General features: G+C 35.1%; 1 protein-coding gene across 1 annotated transcript in view; it reads right to left on the bottom strand.

Annotated features, from left to right (window-relative positions):
• LOC103275056 (CUB and sushi domain-containing protein 1-like) overlaps window positions 1–18,551 on the bottom strand; it is a gene marked incomplete at its 3' end in the record, with an annotated part of 411,423 nt that overhangs the window by 177,778 nt on the left and 215,094 nt on the right. Inside the window, exons 7-11 of the mRNA XM_021706144.1 lie at window positions 13,683–13,865; window positions 12,107–12,433; window positions 10,458–10,652; window positions 5,787–5,925; window positions 2,517–2,704 (exon numbers count right to left, since the gene is read on the bottom strand). Coding sequence (XP_021561819.1) covers window positions 2,517–2,704; window positions 5,787–5,925; window positions 10,458–10,652; window positions 12,107–12,433; window positions 13,683–13,865 — 1,032 coding nt within the window. The remainder of the gene's footprint in view (window positions 1–2,516; window positions 2,705–5,786; window positions 5,926–10,457; window positions 10,653–12,106; window positions 12,434–13,682; window positions 13,866–18,551) is intronic.

Below are 18,551 nucleotides of genomic sequence, written 5' to 3'. Positions count from 1 at the left end.
GGAAGGCTGAGGTGGAAGGATCGCTGGAGCCCAGCAGGTCGAGGCTGCGGTGGCCAGGAGCATGCTACTGCACTCCAGCAGTCTGGGTGACAGAGTGAGATTCTAACTCAAAAAAAAAAAAAAAAAAAGAACATTTCTCTCTGAGGGGTTACTTCAGGCTATGGAAGCATGCCTTACAAAGCCTGCATTCTGGTTTTAATCACAGGATAAATAAGGCAGAAACTCAAACATAACCTAGTAATTATTTTAAGGTTAGAAAGATTATTGACAAAATTGCCTGCATATTAAATTATCATATTATGCTAAAATATGTCATATCATATAATAAAATATATTATAACATTATATTAGTGAGGATGACAAGTTAAGTAAGAACCTGTGAACAGACTTTTTATCAGTCTTTGATTTTCTAAAAGAATAAGAGCAACTCATTCATTTAAATGAGTTAGATAAACAATTGAAATTAATTTCAACTGCCTGCCTGCATATGGACTTTTGAACACATTTTCTCAAAGTGTACTAAAAACAGGCAATCTATAACTACACAAATAGAGAGAAAAGAAAAAAAAAGGAAAACTAATATTTGTCAACATCTGAAAATACTTAATTTTTTAAGATTCATGTTCTATAAATGTAAGGACCCAGTAATTCTGATCTAAAAAAGTGAGGGGTGAGGTGGAGAAAGTATAATACTACTTGATGCTTAGGAGTTTTACAAATTCAGATCATTACAATGTGTGTATATCATTACTCCATAAAAATGATAACTTAAATGAACACTATAAAGAAATGAAAAGTAAAGATTTTCTTAAATTTTATTAAGTTTAAAAAATTCTGATTTGGAATAAAAGTTATATATATAAATATAATAACTAAGAACCTTGAATTAAATTTGAAATTAATCTTTGTCATTAATAATCAATTTTCTTGCTGTCAGAATATGACTTATTCATCAAAATGTACACATAATCTTACATAAGTATATGCACATGTGCTTTCCTATATTATTAAATGAACTTGTTAAACTAAGAGATGTACACAACGGGTTATTATTTGGAGAAGGGCTTGGGCAGAGGTTAACAAGATTAGCAGGAGGTGATATGGGAAAAGGAAGGCAAGAAAAAGAAAAAAGATTTAAAATTCAGCATCCTAGATACAATCCCACCCACGCATTTGCAAAATCATATGCGTAGGCATATATAAAATTTTTTAAAATACCATTAAAATTAATTTTGTTATGTTTGCTTGGATATAAGGTTCACAAAAAGAACAACCATAATACTCTTGCAATATAAATGTTTCATTTCTTCAGGTCCATGGTCACCTCCATTCACTCTCCTTTTTTAAATTCTACTCTTTGAGTGAAGCATTTTCAAACAAAGAAGAGTAACTGTTTTGTTTCCATTGGCTAATGTTAAAAACTCATTCCTAAGAAGAATCACCCTCAGGTAGATTCTAGAAGTATACTTGCATAAATATTACTGTAAAATAATACAATGACTTGATCTTACAATTTTAGAAGCTAAACTTTGAGTAGAGGAAAGAAAAATGGGAAGGAATACCTAAAGTTTGTACCAGCTTGCAAAACACGTTCCATTATGACATTCTAATAACTGCCTTAACACCTGTTTAACAATTGTCTTAAAATATCGTTAACAATTGTTGAGACATTGCTAACAGTTCTTTGGTATTTGGTGAAGTTTAGTGAGTTTTAATTCCTTCTCTTCTCTTAGTTACCGGGTCTCTACCTGGTAAAACTGTCCTCCTGTACCAAGACCACGAGGTTATGTACCACAAATCACTCTAATCTGTTTTTCTAGCAGTGAATCACTTTCCCCATTGTTCAGGATATACAATTTGAGTGATGTGTCCTGTAATACTTTTGGCCAATAGGTACATATTATTTTTCTTTTTGTTCTTTTTCTTGAGTCAGAGTCTCACTCTGTTGCCCAGGGTAGAGTGCAGTGGCATGCTCACAGCCACCGCAGCCTCAACCTCTTGGGCTCAGGCCATCCTTCCACCTCAACCTTCCAAGAATCTCGGGCTACATGTACTTGTCACCACATCCAGATAATTTTTTTTTAATTGTAAAGATGAGATCTCGCCATGTTCCCCAGGTTGGTCTCGAACTCCTGGGCTCAGGCAATCCTCTCTCCTCCACTTCCCAAAGTGTTGGGATTACAGGCATGAGCCACGATGCCTGGCATGCCAACAGGTATATTTTCTAAAAGTAAAAATATGCCGTTACCTTAGGCAGTAGATGAACCCGCTTCTGCGTTTTAATTACTGTATTATTTAACCTTATCAAAAGCAATGAAATGTTGTTTTGAAAGTTAAAAAAAAAATCTCCAAGATGCTCCCTTAGGAATGAGAGAAAGTTCTTACAGCTGCATAGCATGCTTTTGTCAGAGTCTAACAGGATCAATGACCAGCACAGTCATCTGCAGGTTGAACATGGGAATACAAGTTTTAAACTGCCCGGGCAGGCTGTGGTGCCTGGGTGGTCAACGACTCACTTTCATAATGGATGAGGAAGCCGATGCTGGAGCGGCTGTTGTCTGTGGTGAAAAGCAGGTGCATAAAGTTCCCAGTGCTGATGAGGAATTGTGGCGCCTGCGTGCCATGGTACTCTCCGATCAGTGGGGACGAACTGGCTGGCCCGTCTCTGACCTCCAGGGTGTCATAGTTGACTTCTGTCTGAAATCTGCAAATGTGGCATCCAGTCAGAAAAGACAAGCAGAGCTGTGCTCGCCTACAGATCTGTTCCTAATATCTGTATTCATTGATTAGAAACCCCTGTACATCAATATTAATACAATATTTTAAATTATATATATATATATTTCCAAACATGGGGGCATATAATATATAAGAATTGAACATCTTTTTTTTCTGGAAGAAACAGCACAACTTAAATGCCTTTTTTCTTTCTTTCTTTCTTTCTTTCTTTTTTTGACTAATATTCTGTCTTACAACATCACAGACACAAGTGGGAATTTTTTTTTAGCTCTAAAAAAAATACCATAAACCAGATTCGTTTTCTTAATAGAGAATCCTCTATTAGTGAATAATCGATTATTATAATTTAAAACTATTTATAATCGATTATTATAATTTAAAACTATTTTTCATCATCCATTCTATTTAGGATGATTTAGGATGATCCTATTTAGTATGATCAGGGAAATATTAAAATGGTATACTAATTAAACTGCTCTCTTAAAGAAAGAAGGCAAATAAAAATATATGATAATCCTTTAAATACCCTTCATAAACAAAAATCTTGTGTCTTCTTAAATTGCAATAACTCTTTCAAGGCACTAGAATAACACTGGGCACATTGCTACTTCTGAAAGTAAATAATACTTTAATGACTTGAAAAAGTTAGAACAGCTTCTAAAAAGTGCTTAACTTTTCTTATGCTTCCAGAGAATCCGGCCTGAGATTATATTTATATAAAGTTGCAGCCACTTGGGTGTCCTTTGATGCAATGAAGTTACCATTCCAGGCACTGAGATAATTTTCTAAATGGGCGCATCTCGTCCTGGAAGAGCTAACCCGGTTTCCAAGTGTCCGACTTTGCTCTTGTGGAGCAGCTTAAGCATCATAAGCCTCTGACTCACAAAGTCACTTGGAGCCAAAGAATTCCACTGAAGCCTAGGCCATTACCCCCACGCTCAGTCCTGGATATTGCTGATGAGGAGGAAGACAACTTGGGAAGGAAGAAATAACCTTTGCTTCATGTCACATATCAACAAATAAGAATGTTGAAACCAAAGGGCTCTGCTCTGTTTAGCATTAAATTATCTATAGTCCTCCAAGTGCAAAAGCACAGTAATTATATATTCTTTTTTTTTTTGAAAATGACCAGAGTCACTTCATTTAATTTATTTGCAGGAGGAGTTGAAACAAATTTTAAGGAAGATGCAACTAACTATGTTGGTGCCCTGATCCCCCATCTTCCATGAAGAGGAATTTAAACAATTTCTGTATCATGCCGTTAGACCAGAATAACAACTGGCACAATGGGGATTGGACAAAGTGTCAGCTCTGTCTTTTACTGTGTGAAGGCTTTCTCTAAACACTCAGATTCTCAGTTATGTGAGTTCAAATTCAAGAAATCTAGATAAGCATGAAAGTAATCTCGTGTGATATATTTACACTGAAGTTGTCAGGCTCTCTCTTTTTTTAGTGACATTGAACATGGACAGAGCATACATCTCAACAGCTGTAAGTTTCTAGGACAACTTCAGGAACAGAAACATCTAAATGCTTGGCATTATTTGGCCACCAAATACACGCTGCATGGTGATACTACCAGAAGGAGATTCAAAATATGTACCTATAGACACATCTTTAGGATGATATCAGCCCCTGGTCATGGTGGCAACTAATTTTGCAATAGGTCATTCATCTTTTAAGAGCTGTATGCTAGATCTAGGGTAAAGATCACACATGTCTGAACATATCAGAAATATGAGATACTTCCGAATGGAATTTAGCAAAACATCACACTGAAATAATTTTGAAAAGGCACGATTGTGAAAATTTAAGCATCTTCCTTCGAGCAACTGAAAATGGAGTGTCAATAAACTGTGTCAAATGAGAATATAAAATCACAACTTTTACTAACTGACATAAATCTGAAATGCTGCTGGGAGTCAGAGTGAGCTTCAACTTCCCCTCCTCAATACCAGAAAGTGTAAAAATAGAAACCAAACTTAATTGACTGAATATTTATAGAGTTAATGTTTTTTCAAATGATTAAGATTTTGGGCAAGAATCCACTTTCCAAAATAGGGAATATGTAAACTAAATTTTGTATTTTTTCGGAGGGATTATTTTAATGGAGATTATTATTAGTCTATCAGAGGTAAGTAATATGAATAATAATTGTAAATACAAATAATTACTAAAAGATAACACATCTCTTACAGAAACTTTTCTGTATTGACATTGCCATTGATCATTAGACAATGACTGGAAAACAAAAAATATGTAATGATGTTTTTCTGTCTTAATATCTGATAATATTCTGAATATTAAAACTCAGAATACACTATGGTAAAAAAGAAGATCATTGCTAAAGAAAGTTCAGTGTTATTCAGAGATTAACCTTGAAATGCTAAACAAAGATGCTCCCTTAGCTTTCAAAGCATATGGTTTGGAACAGAACATTTTTAGTTTTTAATTATCAACTTGATTTCAATGTTGAGACAAATGGTAGAATATTTTTTTCATGCAAATTCAAATAACATGCTTTTTTTCCCCTAGTATCATCAAATCGCTAAGCCTAAAAGCATTCCAGTGATGGTATCGCTCGTAATTGATTAACCTGTTACACCAACCTGCTGCCGAGTGCATCCTTGGTTGCCCTCCAGTTACCAGAGGCCATCCAGGACAGGGGAGGTATTTTTCTGCTGCCACAGAAGGCACCTAAGAGGCCAAGGGGCCCTGAGGTATTTCCATGTGCAAATATCAACCAGCATTTATTCCAATGCAAGTCCAACATTCAGGGTTGAACTCAAGGGTAGACCTGGCGGTTAGTCACCCAGGACCTTTCCCTGCCAAGCCCACAGAGCTATGGTTTCATGGTGCACTTAAAGAAGGACCTTCAAGAACAAAATTTATTAAGTAAGTGCCTGTTTCTGGTTAAGTGAGTTCCTTTGGGGGAATCCATGAAAAGCTGTCATTTTTTAAAAAGTTTGAAGAGTCGTTTACTAAAAACACAGTGTAGATACAGTTCATTCGGTTTAAATGAAGATAGAAAATGGGCTTTTCCTTACCTATCAAAAGTTATTTTGATAGAGTGGCCGGGTTTTGCTTCAATTACCCATTCACAATTTAAAGAATCTTTATAATATCCTGGCCATCCAGGAGGCAAAATGACTCCACTGGAAGCTGTCAGATGTCCACCGCATGGGGCTAAAAGAAGATGCATGGAATCTATTAGGTCAAATTAAATGTAGAAAGAAATACCTTAACAACACCTCAGTAAAGCAGGAATCTGCTTCTGTGTTCATGGATTTAATATTTTTCAGACGTTAAAGTAAAAACTGATGCCCAAGTTAATTTGAGTTGATTGAAAGCAGGGTCTATATGTTCCACATTAGTTGAAGCAATGTTATTTTCCTCTGGTAATTATAAGGTATAAATGAATTCTCTGTACTAAATGAATTATTTCATTTAATAATCATGATGACCTCATGAGGAACATACCAATATTACCCATGTTTTACATGCATTTGAAGTTCAATAAATATCCATTGATGAGCAAATTTAATATGACCTCGCATCAAAAAATGGAAATACTCTAAGGTGTGTGTGTATATATATATGTGTGTGTGTGTTTATTCCCTTGGGTTGCATGCATTTTAGCATAAATGTTACATACAACATATTAAATTGATAGTGAGTGATGAAAAGCAAGATTTTCAACCAAATTTGTGAGGCATGGAATTAGACTCATCAATCCTTTTGAAGTGTTGTGTGATAAAGATTCATAATTATAAAGAAAAGAGTGTTTGAAACGGTATGTTCCTGATGCTTAGTAAAAGTAGTTATGCATTTCTGTATCATCTAAAGGAATTTTTAAATAGCATATCAATATTTCATACCACACTTAAGAAGATGTTTCTGCCTGGCCACTATTTTTTTTTCAGTTTTATGTAGTCTCTCCCAAAGTTCTGTGCTATTAGTAATAATCGTTGTGAATCTACAGATGGCAAATAAAATATGTGAAACTGTGCCCAGTTGAAAAAATAGTCTCCTTTTTGGAAAAATATTCATGTAATTGACAAATGACTGGATGCATTCAAAATGAAAAAAATTATACCGTTTTATCCAGGTTTTAAGGCTAGAAAAAATTTAGTTAGTGAAATCTATAGACAATCATAGTGGTTTCATTTATAACAGAAAACAAATTTTAAAAAGGAAGAGCAAAAAATGAAGGAAAGAGTATGACTGTATAGCAGAATGTAACCAATATATTTAAGGTAATGTTTGGAAATTTGTTGACATGAGAAAACCTTGCATTTGCATTTAAATTTTTGGAAAAGCAGGATAAATAATTATTCATATGGTATAATCTAAATTTAATGAAAGATTTTATTTAGAGAAAAGAGTGATGGAAATTTTTAAAAAATATATTAATAATGAATAAATTAGGCAATGGTTTGCAGAGCACATGTTTCTAATATATATATATTTGATATATATATGCCAAATAAGTTGCAACAGTTATATTTATAGTTATCCATTATTTCTACAGTTGGAAAATGTGAAATCAGAGTCATTTTTGTCAACTTGAATTCTTAAAGAACACTTGATTTTAATTAGTGATATTTATAAAACAACCAATGGTACTAATTAATATTATAATTTTTCTAGTTAAGTCCTTACATTCACATTTATTGCCTATGAAATCATATATTCACATAGATAAATATTATATAAAATTTAATTCTAATGTTTTTAAAGTGATGTAGTAAATTATTTTTAGAATACAGCATAAGTAGAATTAAACATATTAATTTTACTTTTGTCATGTTTAGTCAACTATCCAAATATACTATATAAGGAATACATAAAGCAAACATAGAATTAAAAAAACTTTATGATACATTCAAAAATTTTATGAGACATTTCTGAAATCTGCATCATAAATTATTTTCCATAAGTCTTATTTTCCACATATATACAAAACCATGTTTTTCATTTTAGTAATGATTTTTTTGTTTATATTTTTATATTTCTTAGAATATGCCTAATTGTCACACATTACTATCATTTATGTCATTTTTTTTAAATGTATCATTTTATAATTCACAGTGTACTTTAGAACTTGTATTACCCTTTCCTCATGAAATAGACATTTTACCTTTATACTGGAAATGAATGAAACTAAGACTAAAATATTAAATGATGATCTCAAGTTGACTTGGTTACAGGTTACACTGTGGTAACAAACAGCTCTGCAATTTGAGTGGGTATAATAGGGGAGATTAATATTTCACACTTGCTACGTGTCTAGGGGCTGTGAGTCCTTTCTCCAAGTTGCTAAGGCAGACAGTAAAAGGTCTTAAGCATGAAATTAAAGGTTCTTGGCCAGAAGTTGAATATGTCACTTCTACATATACCTAATTGACCAGAACACATCATGAGATTCTATTAAACCACATGGGGGACAAGAAGAGACATTCTACTTGGTGGAGACCAAGAATATTTGATGAGCAATACTGGTAATAACAACAAAGGAAATACATCACTGAGGTCTTCAGAGTGAAACTTCTCCTCTAATTATTTTAAAATGTAAACTACAGTCATGGATTCACTGATATTACATTTGTAAAATAACTCCTTCTTGATTACATATGTATGCTTTTTCTATAGTTATATGTTTTAATATAATTATCTTATTTGGGTTACAATAATGCTGGCTTTATAAAATGTTACAGGAAGCAGCCTGTCTTTTCCATGATTTGTGTTGGTTTCCACAACACTTAAAGTTATCTTGAAAAATAGAGAACTCACTTATGTGCTTCTATGGTACTTGGATCTCTTTCAATTCAATCTTCAATTCATTTTCAAATATTTTCTATGATACTTTATTACTTACATATTGCACTTTTCCTTTGGGTCACTATTGGTATTTTATGTTTTGCTAAAAAAAAAAAATCACCAATTTTCTACACTCTTTAATATTTGCTACCATAAAGTTGATGGTGTTTTCATGCACACTTATTTTTCTCCGTAATAATTTGTGATTTTAATGATGCTACTGAGCTGTACTGAGGAATGAGAGAGAGGTAGAGATGGAACAAAGAAAGTGAGATAATTCTTTCACCCAGAGGTGAAAGATTATTTACACCCAAGGGGTGGCCGATATCCAGGAAAGTCTGCCAAGGATAAATAACATACTTGAAAATATGCTCTGTTATGAACCTTTCACTCTTTGTATAAAGTTATATTTTTACTTTTAAAATAAGAATCATTTATTTTTCATGTTCCTAAATATCTATAACTTTCTTATTGCCTTGTTTCTTTTATCAGAATCATACAAGATTTGCCTATCCTATTGGTATTAACTAAAAACTCACTCTTGCTTTGAACTGTTTTTATCATTTTATTTTTATTAATATACTATTCTAATTTGTTTTTGTTTATTTCTGACTTTTTAATCTTAGTTAGTATTAAGCTCCTTTATTTTTGGTCTGTGTGTTTGACACTGGAGGCCTTTAAAAAGATAGGCATTTTTCTCAGATTTTTGCTGTCTCATATTACTTCTAGCAGAAAAAGTTCTCATGGTTTCCAAGAGTGTAAGAGTTAAGGCTTGAGTTACTCTTTAATACACAATTAGCATGATATATAGAGACTTGTTTGTGGTTCTATTTTTATTATATATCTATTCTTTAATTGAAATATTACAGAACATGTGACCTATACTTATTTTCATTTTTAAAGTTCCATTTAATGGTCAGTTACAGGATTTAATTTTAAAAAATCCTTGAAAAAAACAGTACTCTGTAAGGAATGTGAGGTTCTTCAAATATTTCTTAAATCAAGCTTGTTTTGTGTTACTTCTTTGCCATTTGATTTCTTTCTTCCTACTAGATCTAACTACTTCTGAAGGTTGGATGTCTATTTCTTTTCTGCAGGGACATTGATTAGGGAATCTGGTTAGCCATATGATCACAGTGTCCACCTGCCTTCTTTGAGACCCATCTGCACTCAGGGATTGGGTTTCTCAGTGTTGGGTAGACTTTTGAAATCTTTCCCCATTAACTTTTCCTTTCTATTGAGGGTTTTCTTTGATAATGACCTATGACTGGACTTTGCACCTAACTTCGCCTGATGGGCTCTTTCTAACAATGGAAGAAGCCTCTGTTAACATTTAATGTGATGCTTGCCCCTTTTTTATCACTTCAGGTTTCTTATCACCCACCACCTGTCAGTACCCATTTTTCACTAGTTGTGCTGAGGTGTATGCTCACCCTGCAGCTTATAACCTATGTGTAAACAGCCTGTGGCAGTAAAAGAAAGACACAAGGGACAACTAGACTTGTGTCCAGGAGAGAACCAAGACCAGAGTGATGTTTACTTTACATTTCTTTCTCCTGAAAGTATCCATATGAACAGGAAGACAGAGATTAGGATGCTGCTTCTACAAGGTGTGGAGCACCAGAGATGGCTGCAAACCAGGAGTTAGGGGACAGGCCTGGGGCATCTGCATCTGCCACTCAGGGCCTCAGAAGGCAGTCACTCTGCCCCACCTTGATCTCAAACTTTCAGCCTCCAAATGTACTGTGAGACTGTACATTTTTGCTGTGTAAGTGACTGTCTGTGTACTCTGTCAGGGCAGCCTTAGCACATCAACACAGTTTGTTTGTGTGTCTGTGTGTTTGAAGATAGATAAGTGAATTCAAAGGAAGACATCTGGCAGAGGGCAGGGACCGCACCTTCACAGCGGGGCACGGTGGAGCTCCAGACCACATTCCCATCCTGCAGAATGCAGGTGATGGACTCAGAGCCCTGGGTCTTGACAAAGCCATCATCACAGTGGAAAGAAACTGAGCTTCCAAGCAGAAACCTGTCGCCAAAGCGCCGTCCATTTATAGGAATCCCGGGGTCATGGCATTCATTCTGACCAAATGCTGAAAAAGAAAAAGAAAATGTAAAAATACCTGAATATCACTTACATGTATTTAAAAAAAGAAAATAGAATGCACTTACAAAGCAATTATTGTCCCACATTTCAGTTCATCATTTATAGATAGATGATGTAAAAAGACTGCCAGTATCCAGTGAAACAGAGATAGAAAAACAGAGAGACAAATAGAGAGAGAGAGAGAAAGAGAGAGAGAGAGAAAAACAGAGACAAAGACACAAACATACACAGAGAGAGAGAGAGAAACAGAGACAGAGAGACACACATACCTAGAAAAGACAGAGAGTGACAGAGAGACAAAGACAAGGAGAGAAAAAGCATGCAGATAGAGATGTAGGTATGACTATCATTTATGCAGCATTTAGAGAACGAAAAGCACTTTTCACGTGTACTTATGAAAAGAAAGAAGGGATATGATAACAGTGAAAGGTGTTTGAGGTCAGAACAGGTCTGGGGTAGAATCCTGACTTTTATGTTTATTATCTGACATTGAGCAGATGACTTTGATGATCTAAGTCTAGCTATCATTATAAAATAAGAAATATTAAGTCTATATACTGCAAGACTAAATGAAGCAATTACTGTCAGAATCTAAGAGCGGCGCCCAAGAGGAGCAGGCAGTTAGTCAATGATAACTTTGTACTACTCATATGATCATGATTTCACTTTATTCCCTCTACAATGCATTTAAGTAGATGTTCTCCTATAAAGTAGGAATTGGAAATGAGGAACCAGGAGCAAAGAGAAGTTAGCTGTGGTCAAAATATAGAAATGCTGATATATTTTATCTTTGGCTCCTGACTTCAAATGACTCAATCCTTTTTTTGTTTGTTTGTTTGTTTGTTTGTTTTTTTGAGCTGGAGTCTCACTCTGTCGCCCAGACTGGAGTGCAGTGGCTGCTCCCGGCCACCACAGCCTAGACCTGCTGGGCTCCAGTGATCCTTCCACCTCAACCTTCCAAGTTGCTGGAACTACAGGCGTGTGCTACCACGCCTCGCTAATTTTTTTGATTTATTGTAGAGATGAGGTCTCACCAAGTTGCGCCGGCGGGTCTCGAACCCGCGGGCTCATGCAGTCCACTCACCTCAACTTCCCAAGGTGCGGGATTACAGGCTGAGCCACCGAGCCCAGCGACTCAATCCTTTTTACTTCACTGTTTCGTTGCTTGGATTGGTTGTATGAGTGGATGGATAATTAAATGGGCGGATAGTTGGATGAATGGATGGATGGATGAATGGATGAAAAGTCAAAGAGACAGGAGATGTAGGAAGATACAAGAGAGCAGATCCAGCACCTTGCTATAGGAATGACCAAGATGCTAATCTAAATACAGTGAGGTAGTATTTTTTAAACTTTCAAAGTAGCAGCCTTGAAATGCAACTTTAGAAACACACAAATGAAACAGGAACTTGGAAGTGAAGTCTCTGTGGGCATACTTACTGGTGTAAGTGATGTTGAACCCTCTGCCAGTGGTGGAGTGATCCGATTGAAATTCCAGGCGAACTATGTGTCCACTACTGGCCAGCTGGGAAGGCACTTCGTTACCAGAAAAAGTACCAAGTACAGTTATATCAGAAATCCCATCATCTTTGACTGCAAGGAAGTCAAATTGAGGCTCCACGTCAAAATCATTAAAGATGAGATGAATTCTACTTCCTGGCTCAGAGATAATTAACCAAACACAGTTCATGTTGTTACCATATTCCTCCGGATAATTTGGTGAGAGAATAATTCCAGATGATGCCGTAAAGTTGAAGAAGCATGAAACTGTGAAGATGCAAATGTATTTTTAAACAGTTTTGCCAATAGCCAAAGAATTGTCACATGAAACAAATTGCTAAAAACTTAGAGTGGCGATTCATGCCTACAAATAGCTATGATGATCCAACTATTTTAAAATTAGTAATTCTGGACCACAATACTTTCTCTTTCCCCAGATTTTAAGTATAATATTTCATTATCTTACAGAGTACAACCAGAACCTATAATAATCAAGCACAAGCTTGGTCCAGAAATGATCCTTTCAAGTTGACTGAAAATGTGTGCCAAGTATTACACTTTCTAGTTATAACTTTCTGCCTTCAGAAGAACAAATATTAATATGAAAAGGTATATGTCTGTGTCATGGGAACAATTCAGTCTGCTCTTCTGTGATAACTTTTAAATTTATATTTTATATTTTCCTCTTTATGCATTTCTTGAGTTATTTAAACATTTTATTAGTTACAGGATAATAAATGATTTAGACAAATCAGACCATGTTCTACTTGGAAAATGAAAGAAATCTCTTCAAAAATTTACTTTTAAGAAAGTGTATTTAAAAATCTTATACTATACGATATATTTATAAATATTACATATATAACATTTATTGTATATAATTATATATCCAATTATATAATATATTGTATAATATATAATATAATTCTCTTTTTTGGAAGGAGTAATTACTGAATTTATCTTTAGAGTGTGGTTTTGCTTCTTATTCAACACAATTTCCTATATCCTTTCCAGCCATTGTCATATTTAAAAATTACCCCTTTAAAATTGGCTGTAACATTTTTTACATGTTAAAATACTATACTTGTGAAGAAGCAGACAGATCTTCAACTGAATTCCAAAGCCATGCCCACGCTGATGAACAACTTGCATTTAAGTGTTATACAACATTATTAAGTCACAAAAAGACTTGGTTGCTGTTTTTAAGTCTGCTGTAGCATATCATCTCATCTCAAGCTTTGGATGGAAGCAATGGCATATGCTTTGACTTTTCTAGTAGAAAAAGTTCAACACATTTTTTCTAGTGAATGTGATATATTTACAAGTTAGTTTTAATCAAGAAAGAAAGCAGGCAAGTTGGTGTTTGAGAATGCCCTTGCACAATTCTTGTACATCATGCTCTATCCAGCTATTTCAAAAGCCACCCACCCTACACGTGCACTCTGTTTTTCTCCTTTTCTCCCTTTGCAAGGCTGTAGCAGGACAGGGTGGGTTCCAGTCAAGGCATAATACTCACACACACAGCTGGGCTTGTTGCCAGACCACTGATTGTTCTGCTGACAGGTGATCACTCTCTCGCCCACCAACTCAAAGGCCGCCGGGCACTCGAAAGTGAGTGTATCTCCATGGAGAAAACTGCTGCCTGTCCGCTTCCCGTAGGCTGGGATTCCGGGATCCCCACACCCTCCCTTCTCAATTTCTGAAAATAGGAAAAATGACCATTTAAAAAAATGCACAAGGAATATTTTTAAGCCCATGAGGTAGAAAACAAACAAGTGTCTTATTTTTGCTTGTCTTGACATCATTTTCATAAACAGTTTCATCAGGATACTCAATTTATCTAACAATTAATTACAAAAGTCAAAAAAACCCCTGCATTTTTAACTTATGAAAGGTATTTAATTTATCGTCTTTTAAGGACTACATCTGGCTATGCAGGTATGCTGAGAACACAAATGTTGCAATTAATCGATGCACCTTCTTGACACTTCAGGTCTTTTTTCTACAATTGATACTACTAAAATGTAAACATCAGTTTTGTTTTAATCTATGTGCTTTTTACAATAAACAATACAAATAAGATTCTTCATTTCCTACCGGATATTTAAATCAATATAATCTACTTAAATATGCTTTCTCTTAAATGAAATGTTAAATGTTAAAACCTATTTGTGAAACAAAGTGAATCAGTTTGGTCTACAGAGAATCAAACTTATTTTCATTAAATCACCATTTAAGAAAATATGCATACACATACAACAAACCTATAAGTATGTTTCTAACTTTGCTCCATCTCAAATGTTAAATACATGGAATGCATTCATGAAAATATTTATCTATTCATTCAAAAAGTATTTTTTGAGAGCCACTGTGTGTCAGGTCCTCTTCTGTGTAATGGAGGCAAGCCCAAACTTTTATCCTTATGAGGCTTACATTCTATGGGGGAAAATAAAAGCATCAAAAATGAATGTGATTCAAACCTTGATGAGTTATTCAAAACAACAGAAAAGGAATGCAAAGGGGTCCGAGAGGTAGATGGAGGAGAAGACAGTGTAAATGCCCTGAAGGATAGTGGAAACCAGGCCCTCTGAGAAAGATGAGCTGTGAGGGACTTGGCAGAGGAGACTTGGAAAGGAAGGGATGCCCTGCCTGTTGGGCTTCCTGTTTTGAGTGATGTGAGAAGAAGTGATATGCAAAGCCTCAGGCCAGACCTGAAAACATGCAACTGCAAACTGAAAAGATCCCTCTGCGGGGCTGGTACAGTAGAACCAGGAAAAGAGTAAATTCCAAAAATACAGGTTAGTTTCCACAGACATGTATCTAAAGCACACACTTTCAAAATTCTACATGGATTTGCACTTTATTACATTGCAGAGGCCAGGAGCAAATTACAAGGTATGTTTATTTAGTTTTATATTTTAGCAACCTAACCACTTTTTAATCCGGCTTTCATTAGGGGAAATGTTTGTAGAAGTGACTCAGAATTGAATTTCTGGGTGATTTTAAGGTCTGGTTCTGGTTCTGGGAATATAAAATCACTCAGAGACTGATCAAGAAATGGCATATGTCATTGCAAGAAACTTTACTTTTGAGTGTTTGAGACTATCAAAGAAGTGGAAATCATTTATGCTATCACAGGAGTATCAAGATATTCAACACACAACATATCCCCACTTTCTGTTTTCTTAGGCAGAATAGCACATATGCAAATATTTGGTTGAGGTTCAATGTGTTCTGCTTTCTTCACATCTGAGGCTACCAGATAAATATGACCCTTATAGTATCAATTCTATGGGAACATTTTGTTCCCGATGCAACACAAGCCAGAGAAAGCCACACCTTTTCTTGAGGAGATCCTTGGAGTTTAAGATGTTGAACTTGAGTTGAACAGAGCTGGGAATTGATTAACTTAACTTTTACACTTATAATGCCTTGAACCAAGCATTTAACATTAACGAAGACAAAGCAAATTGAGAACCCTCCTTGGTTTATAAAAGAAAGGAGCTTATGTCTGGGTGGGCTCTAAATTGGGTAGTCGGGTTGGGTATCCAGGGTCCTGGCATAGGACAAAGCTCTGCAGTCAAGCATCTGGTCACCAGATTTGATTTTAAATCCTGCAGCATTTGCTGGGTCACTCTGATCAATTTAGTCTCACCAAGCCTCAGTTCCCACATTATCAGCTTTCCACTTCCCACTTCAAAGTGTGGCTGTAAGAATTAATAAAATTCATGTAACGTATCTGGCATATTGCACCGGAAACATTAGACATTGCTATGATTTATTAGCAAACCTTAAATTCTTCTTTCTGCATCTGTGAGGCTAAAGTTTATTATTTCTTCTTTTTTTGTTATAACAATTTATGTTTATTGAGCACTCACTGATTAAAAGACACTCTGCTAACCATTTAACTTTTTTCTTTTTTAAAATTTATCTTAAAGATGTGGGGTACAATTCAGGGTTAGATATGCAAACAGTCATTGGACAGGTAAAGTTTGGGCCTCACTTTGGTATCCACTTCAACTGGTTTGAGATCAGGTACACGTATTGATGAAGTATGTCCCCCTCCGTCCCCTGGCAATTTCCCACTACTGCCAATCACTTTCTTAGAGTATTATGATAATTGTTCAGGGTCTGCTTATGAGTGAGAACATGGGGTACTCAGTTCTTTGTTTCTGTGACAGATCACTCAGTATTAAAGACTCTAAGTCGATCCAAGTTACTGCAAAATTCATAATTTTGTCCTTCATCATTTCTTCTGATAGTGAAATACCTTATGGGTTTTTGGTTGGTACTATTTCCTGTATTGATTAAAGCGAGAACTCAACTGTGCCGACTTTTCAGGGAAAAAAACGATTACAGCTAGACACATGTAGCTTGGACACAAGGAAGGGTCTTTCTGCCTCTCAGGACATTGGTTCATTTGGACACTCGGCCACTGCTGGCTTCGAGAAGAACCAATGCCTGAGATGTCCCTTATCAGGTGTTAGGTGCAGACCAGGACTGCCAAGATAGTATAGTCCAAAATCAGTAGCTCTATGTATTTCACGCAGCTTCTGTTCTTCAGTCACAGCGGAAATATGAACATCCTCCACAATTACGCCAGTAAAGTTCCATTTGGGAGAACTTTGGGATATTTTACATTTTTCACCCTCTACACACTAAATATCACATTGCCTAAAATTATTGTGAAAACATCCACACAGATTTTGAAATTTCACTTGAGGGTCATATCACCTTCAGGTGGCAAGCTCTGTCTCTCCTTCACTGTTTTTTGTTTTTTTTTTTAAATAAATAAAAGGGGTAGAATATAAAAAAGATAGCATCGACATTGATATAGTATCTGTATCAAATCCCCGTCTATATATAATCAAATGTAAGATGTCAGAGATGGCCTTGAAATGTTTTCTTGGAAACAAACACTCTCATTTGTTATCAGTTAAAAGACCGAATCCCCTAGAGGGGGAAAAAGCTGTTCAAATATCTCTTCCAAATTATTGAGCTAGAGATATGATTTGATAATGACGGGGGTCTAAGAAAAGTATTAGATTGGAGTTATTTCCTCACTAATTCTCTGATGCTGCTTTTTCAGAAGCTGGAATATTTGTGCCAAAGCATACTGCTGACACAAATATATTGATATGTTTGTCTGTAACAATCACCTCTAAAAGTACCAAAAATACAATTTCATTTGTATCTTCTTTGTCTGACTCTGAAGTATTTGTTTTTGAATGATCATTTCATAGTTTGTCTGTATACATTTACATTAGAATATTATGTTTATCATTCATCTCCAATAAATCTTACTGTTATTTGATACTTCATACTGTCCTTATACATGTTTATATAATAAATGAGCATTTGGAGTCACTATTTTTTTTCTGATCAGTTGACGGACATTTAGGTCAACTTCACATCCTTGCAGTTGTGGATTGTTCTGTGACAAATATATGAATGCGAGGATCTTAATTTTATAACGACTTCCTTTCCTTTGGGTAGATGCTAAGTAGCAAGATTGCTGGAACAAACTATATACTTTTAATTGTTTGAAATATCTTCATACTGATTTCCAGAGGTTTTACTAATTTACACTCCCACCAGCAGTGTATAAGTATTCTCTTCTCTTCACATCTGCACCAACATCTATTGCTTTTTTAAAATCATTTTTTCAATAATGTTGGCATAAGATAGTATTTCACTGTGGTTTTAATTTTCATTTTTCCTAATGACTAGTGATGTCGAGCATTTCTTCATATGTTTGTTGGCCATTTGTAGATCTACTTTTGAGACATGTCTGTTCAAAACATTTCTCCACTTTTTAATAGAGTTATTTGATACATTTTTATAATATTCCATAAGTAACATGTAACTTTAAGTTCCACAGAGAGTGTCACAGGATTGCAATTGATAAGCTTCTGCAGAAACCACTTCTCTGTAGCTGTTCAGGAAATGTTTCTTTAGGAAGGTTGTAAACATTTTGATTTTAGAAAGTTAAAGCTTTTTTCTCTCATAACATCAGATCAAACCTTGTATAGCCCATGAACAATATTTGCACAGCTGCTTGTATGTTTAATTCTGATAAAAACAACATTGTATGCGGACACCAAAAGGATAAAAACAAAACAAAACAAAAACAACGTTGTATAGCTTGTATGTCTACCTTTTCTCTGGTGCTACCTATCATCTCTATGTAGAATTTAGGGGATTAAAAAAACACAAACTAGAATAGATAAGGGGTGTCCTAGGGCTACCATAATTATTATATGTGGCAGATGCTAACAAACAGATGAAAATGTCCTTAGATCAATACATGTTTCCACTTTCTGGCTGAAGTGAGAATAGATAAATGAGCAGTTTCTTGTGCAAGTTTCCACATTGCACCTGCTCT

This window comes from Carlito syrichta, unplaced genomic scaffold (assembly GCF_000164805.1).
Source record: "Carlito syrichta isolate Samal-C Ts95f unplaced genomic scaffold, Tarsius_syrichta-2.0.1 Scaffold315201, whole genome shotgun sequence".
Taxonomy (NCBI): domain Eukaryota; kingdom Metazoa; phylum Chordata; class Mammalia; order Primates; family Tarsiidae; genus Carlito; species Carlito syrichta.
This window is presented reverse-complemented; position numbering and strand designations above follow the sequence as displayed.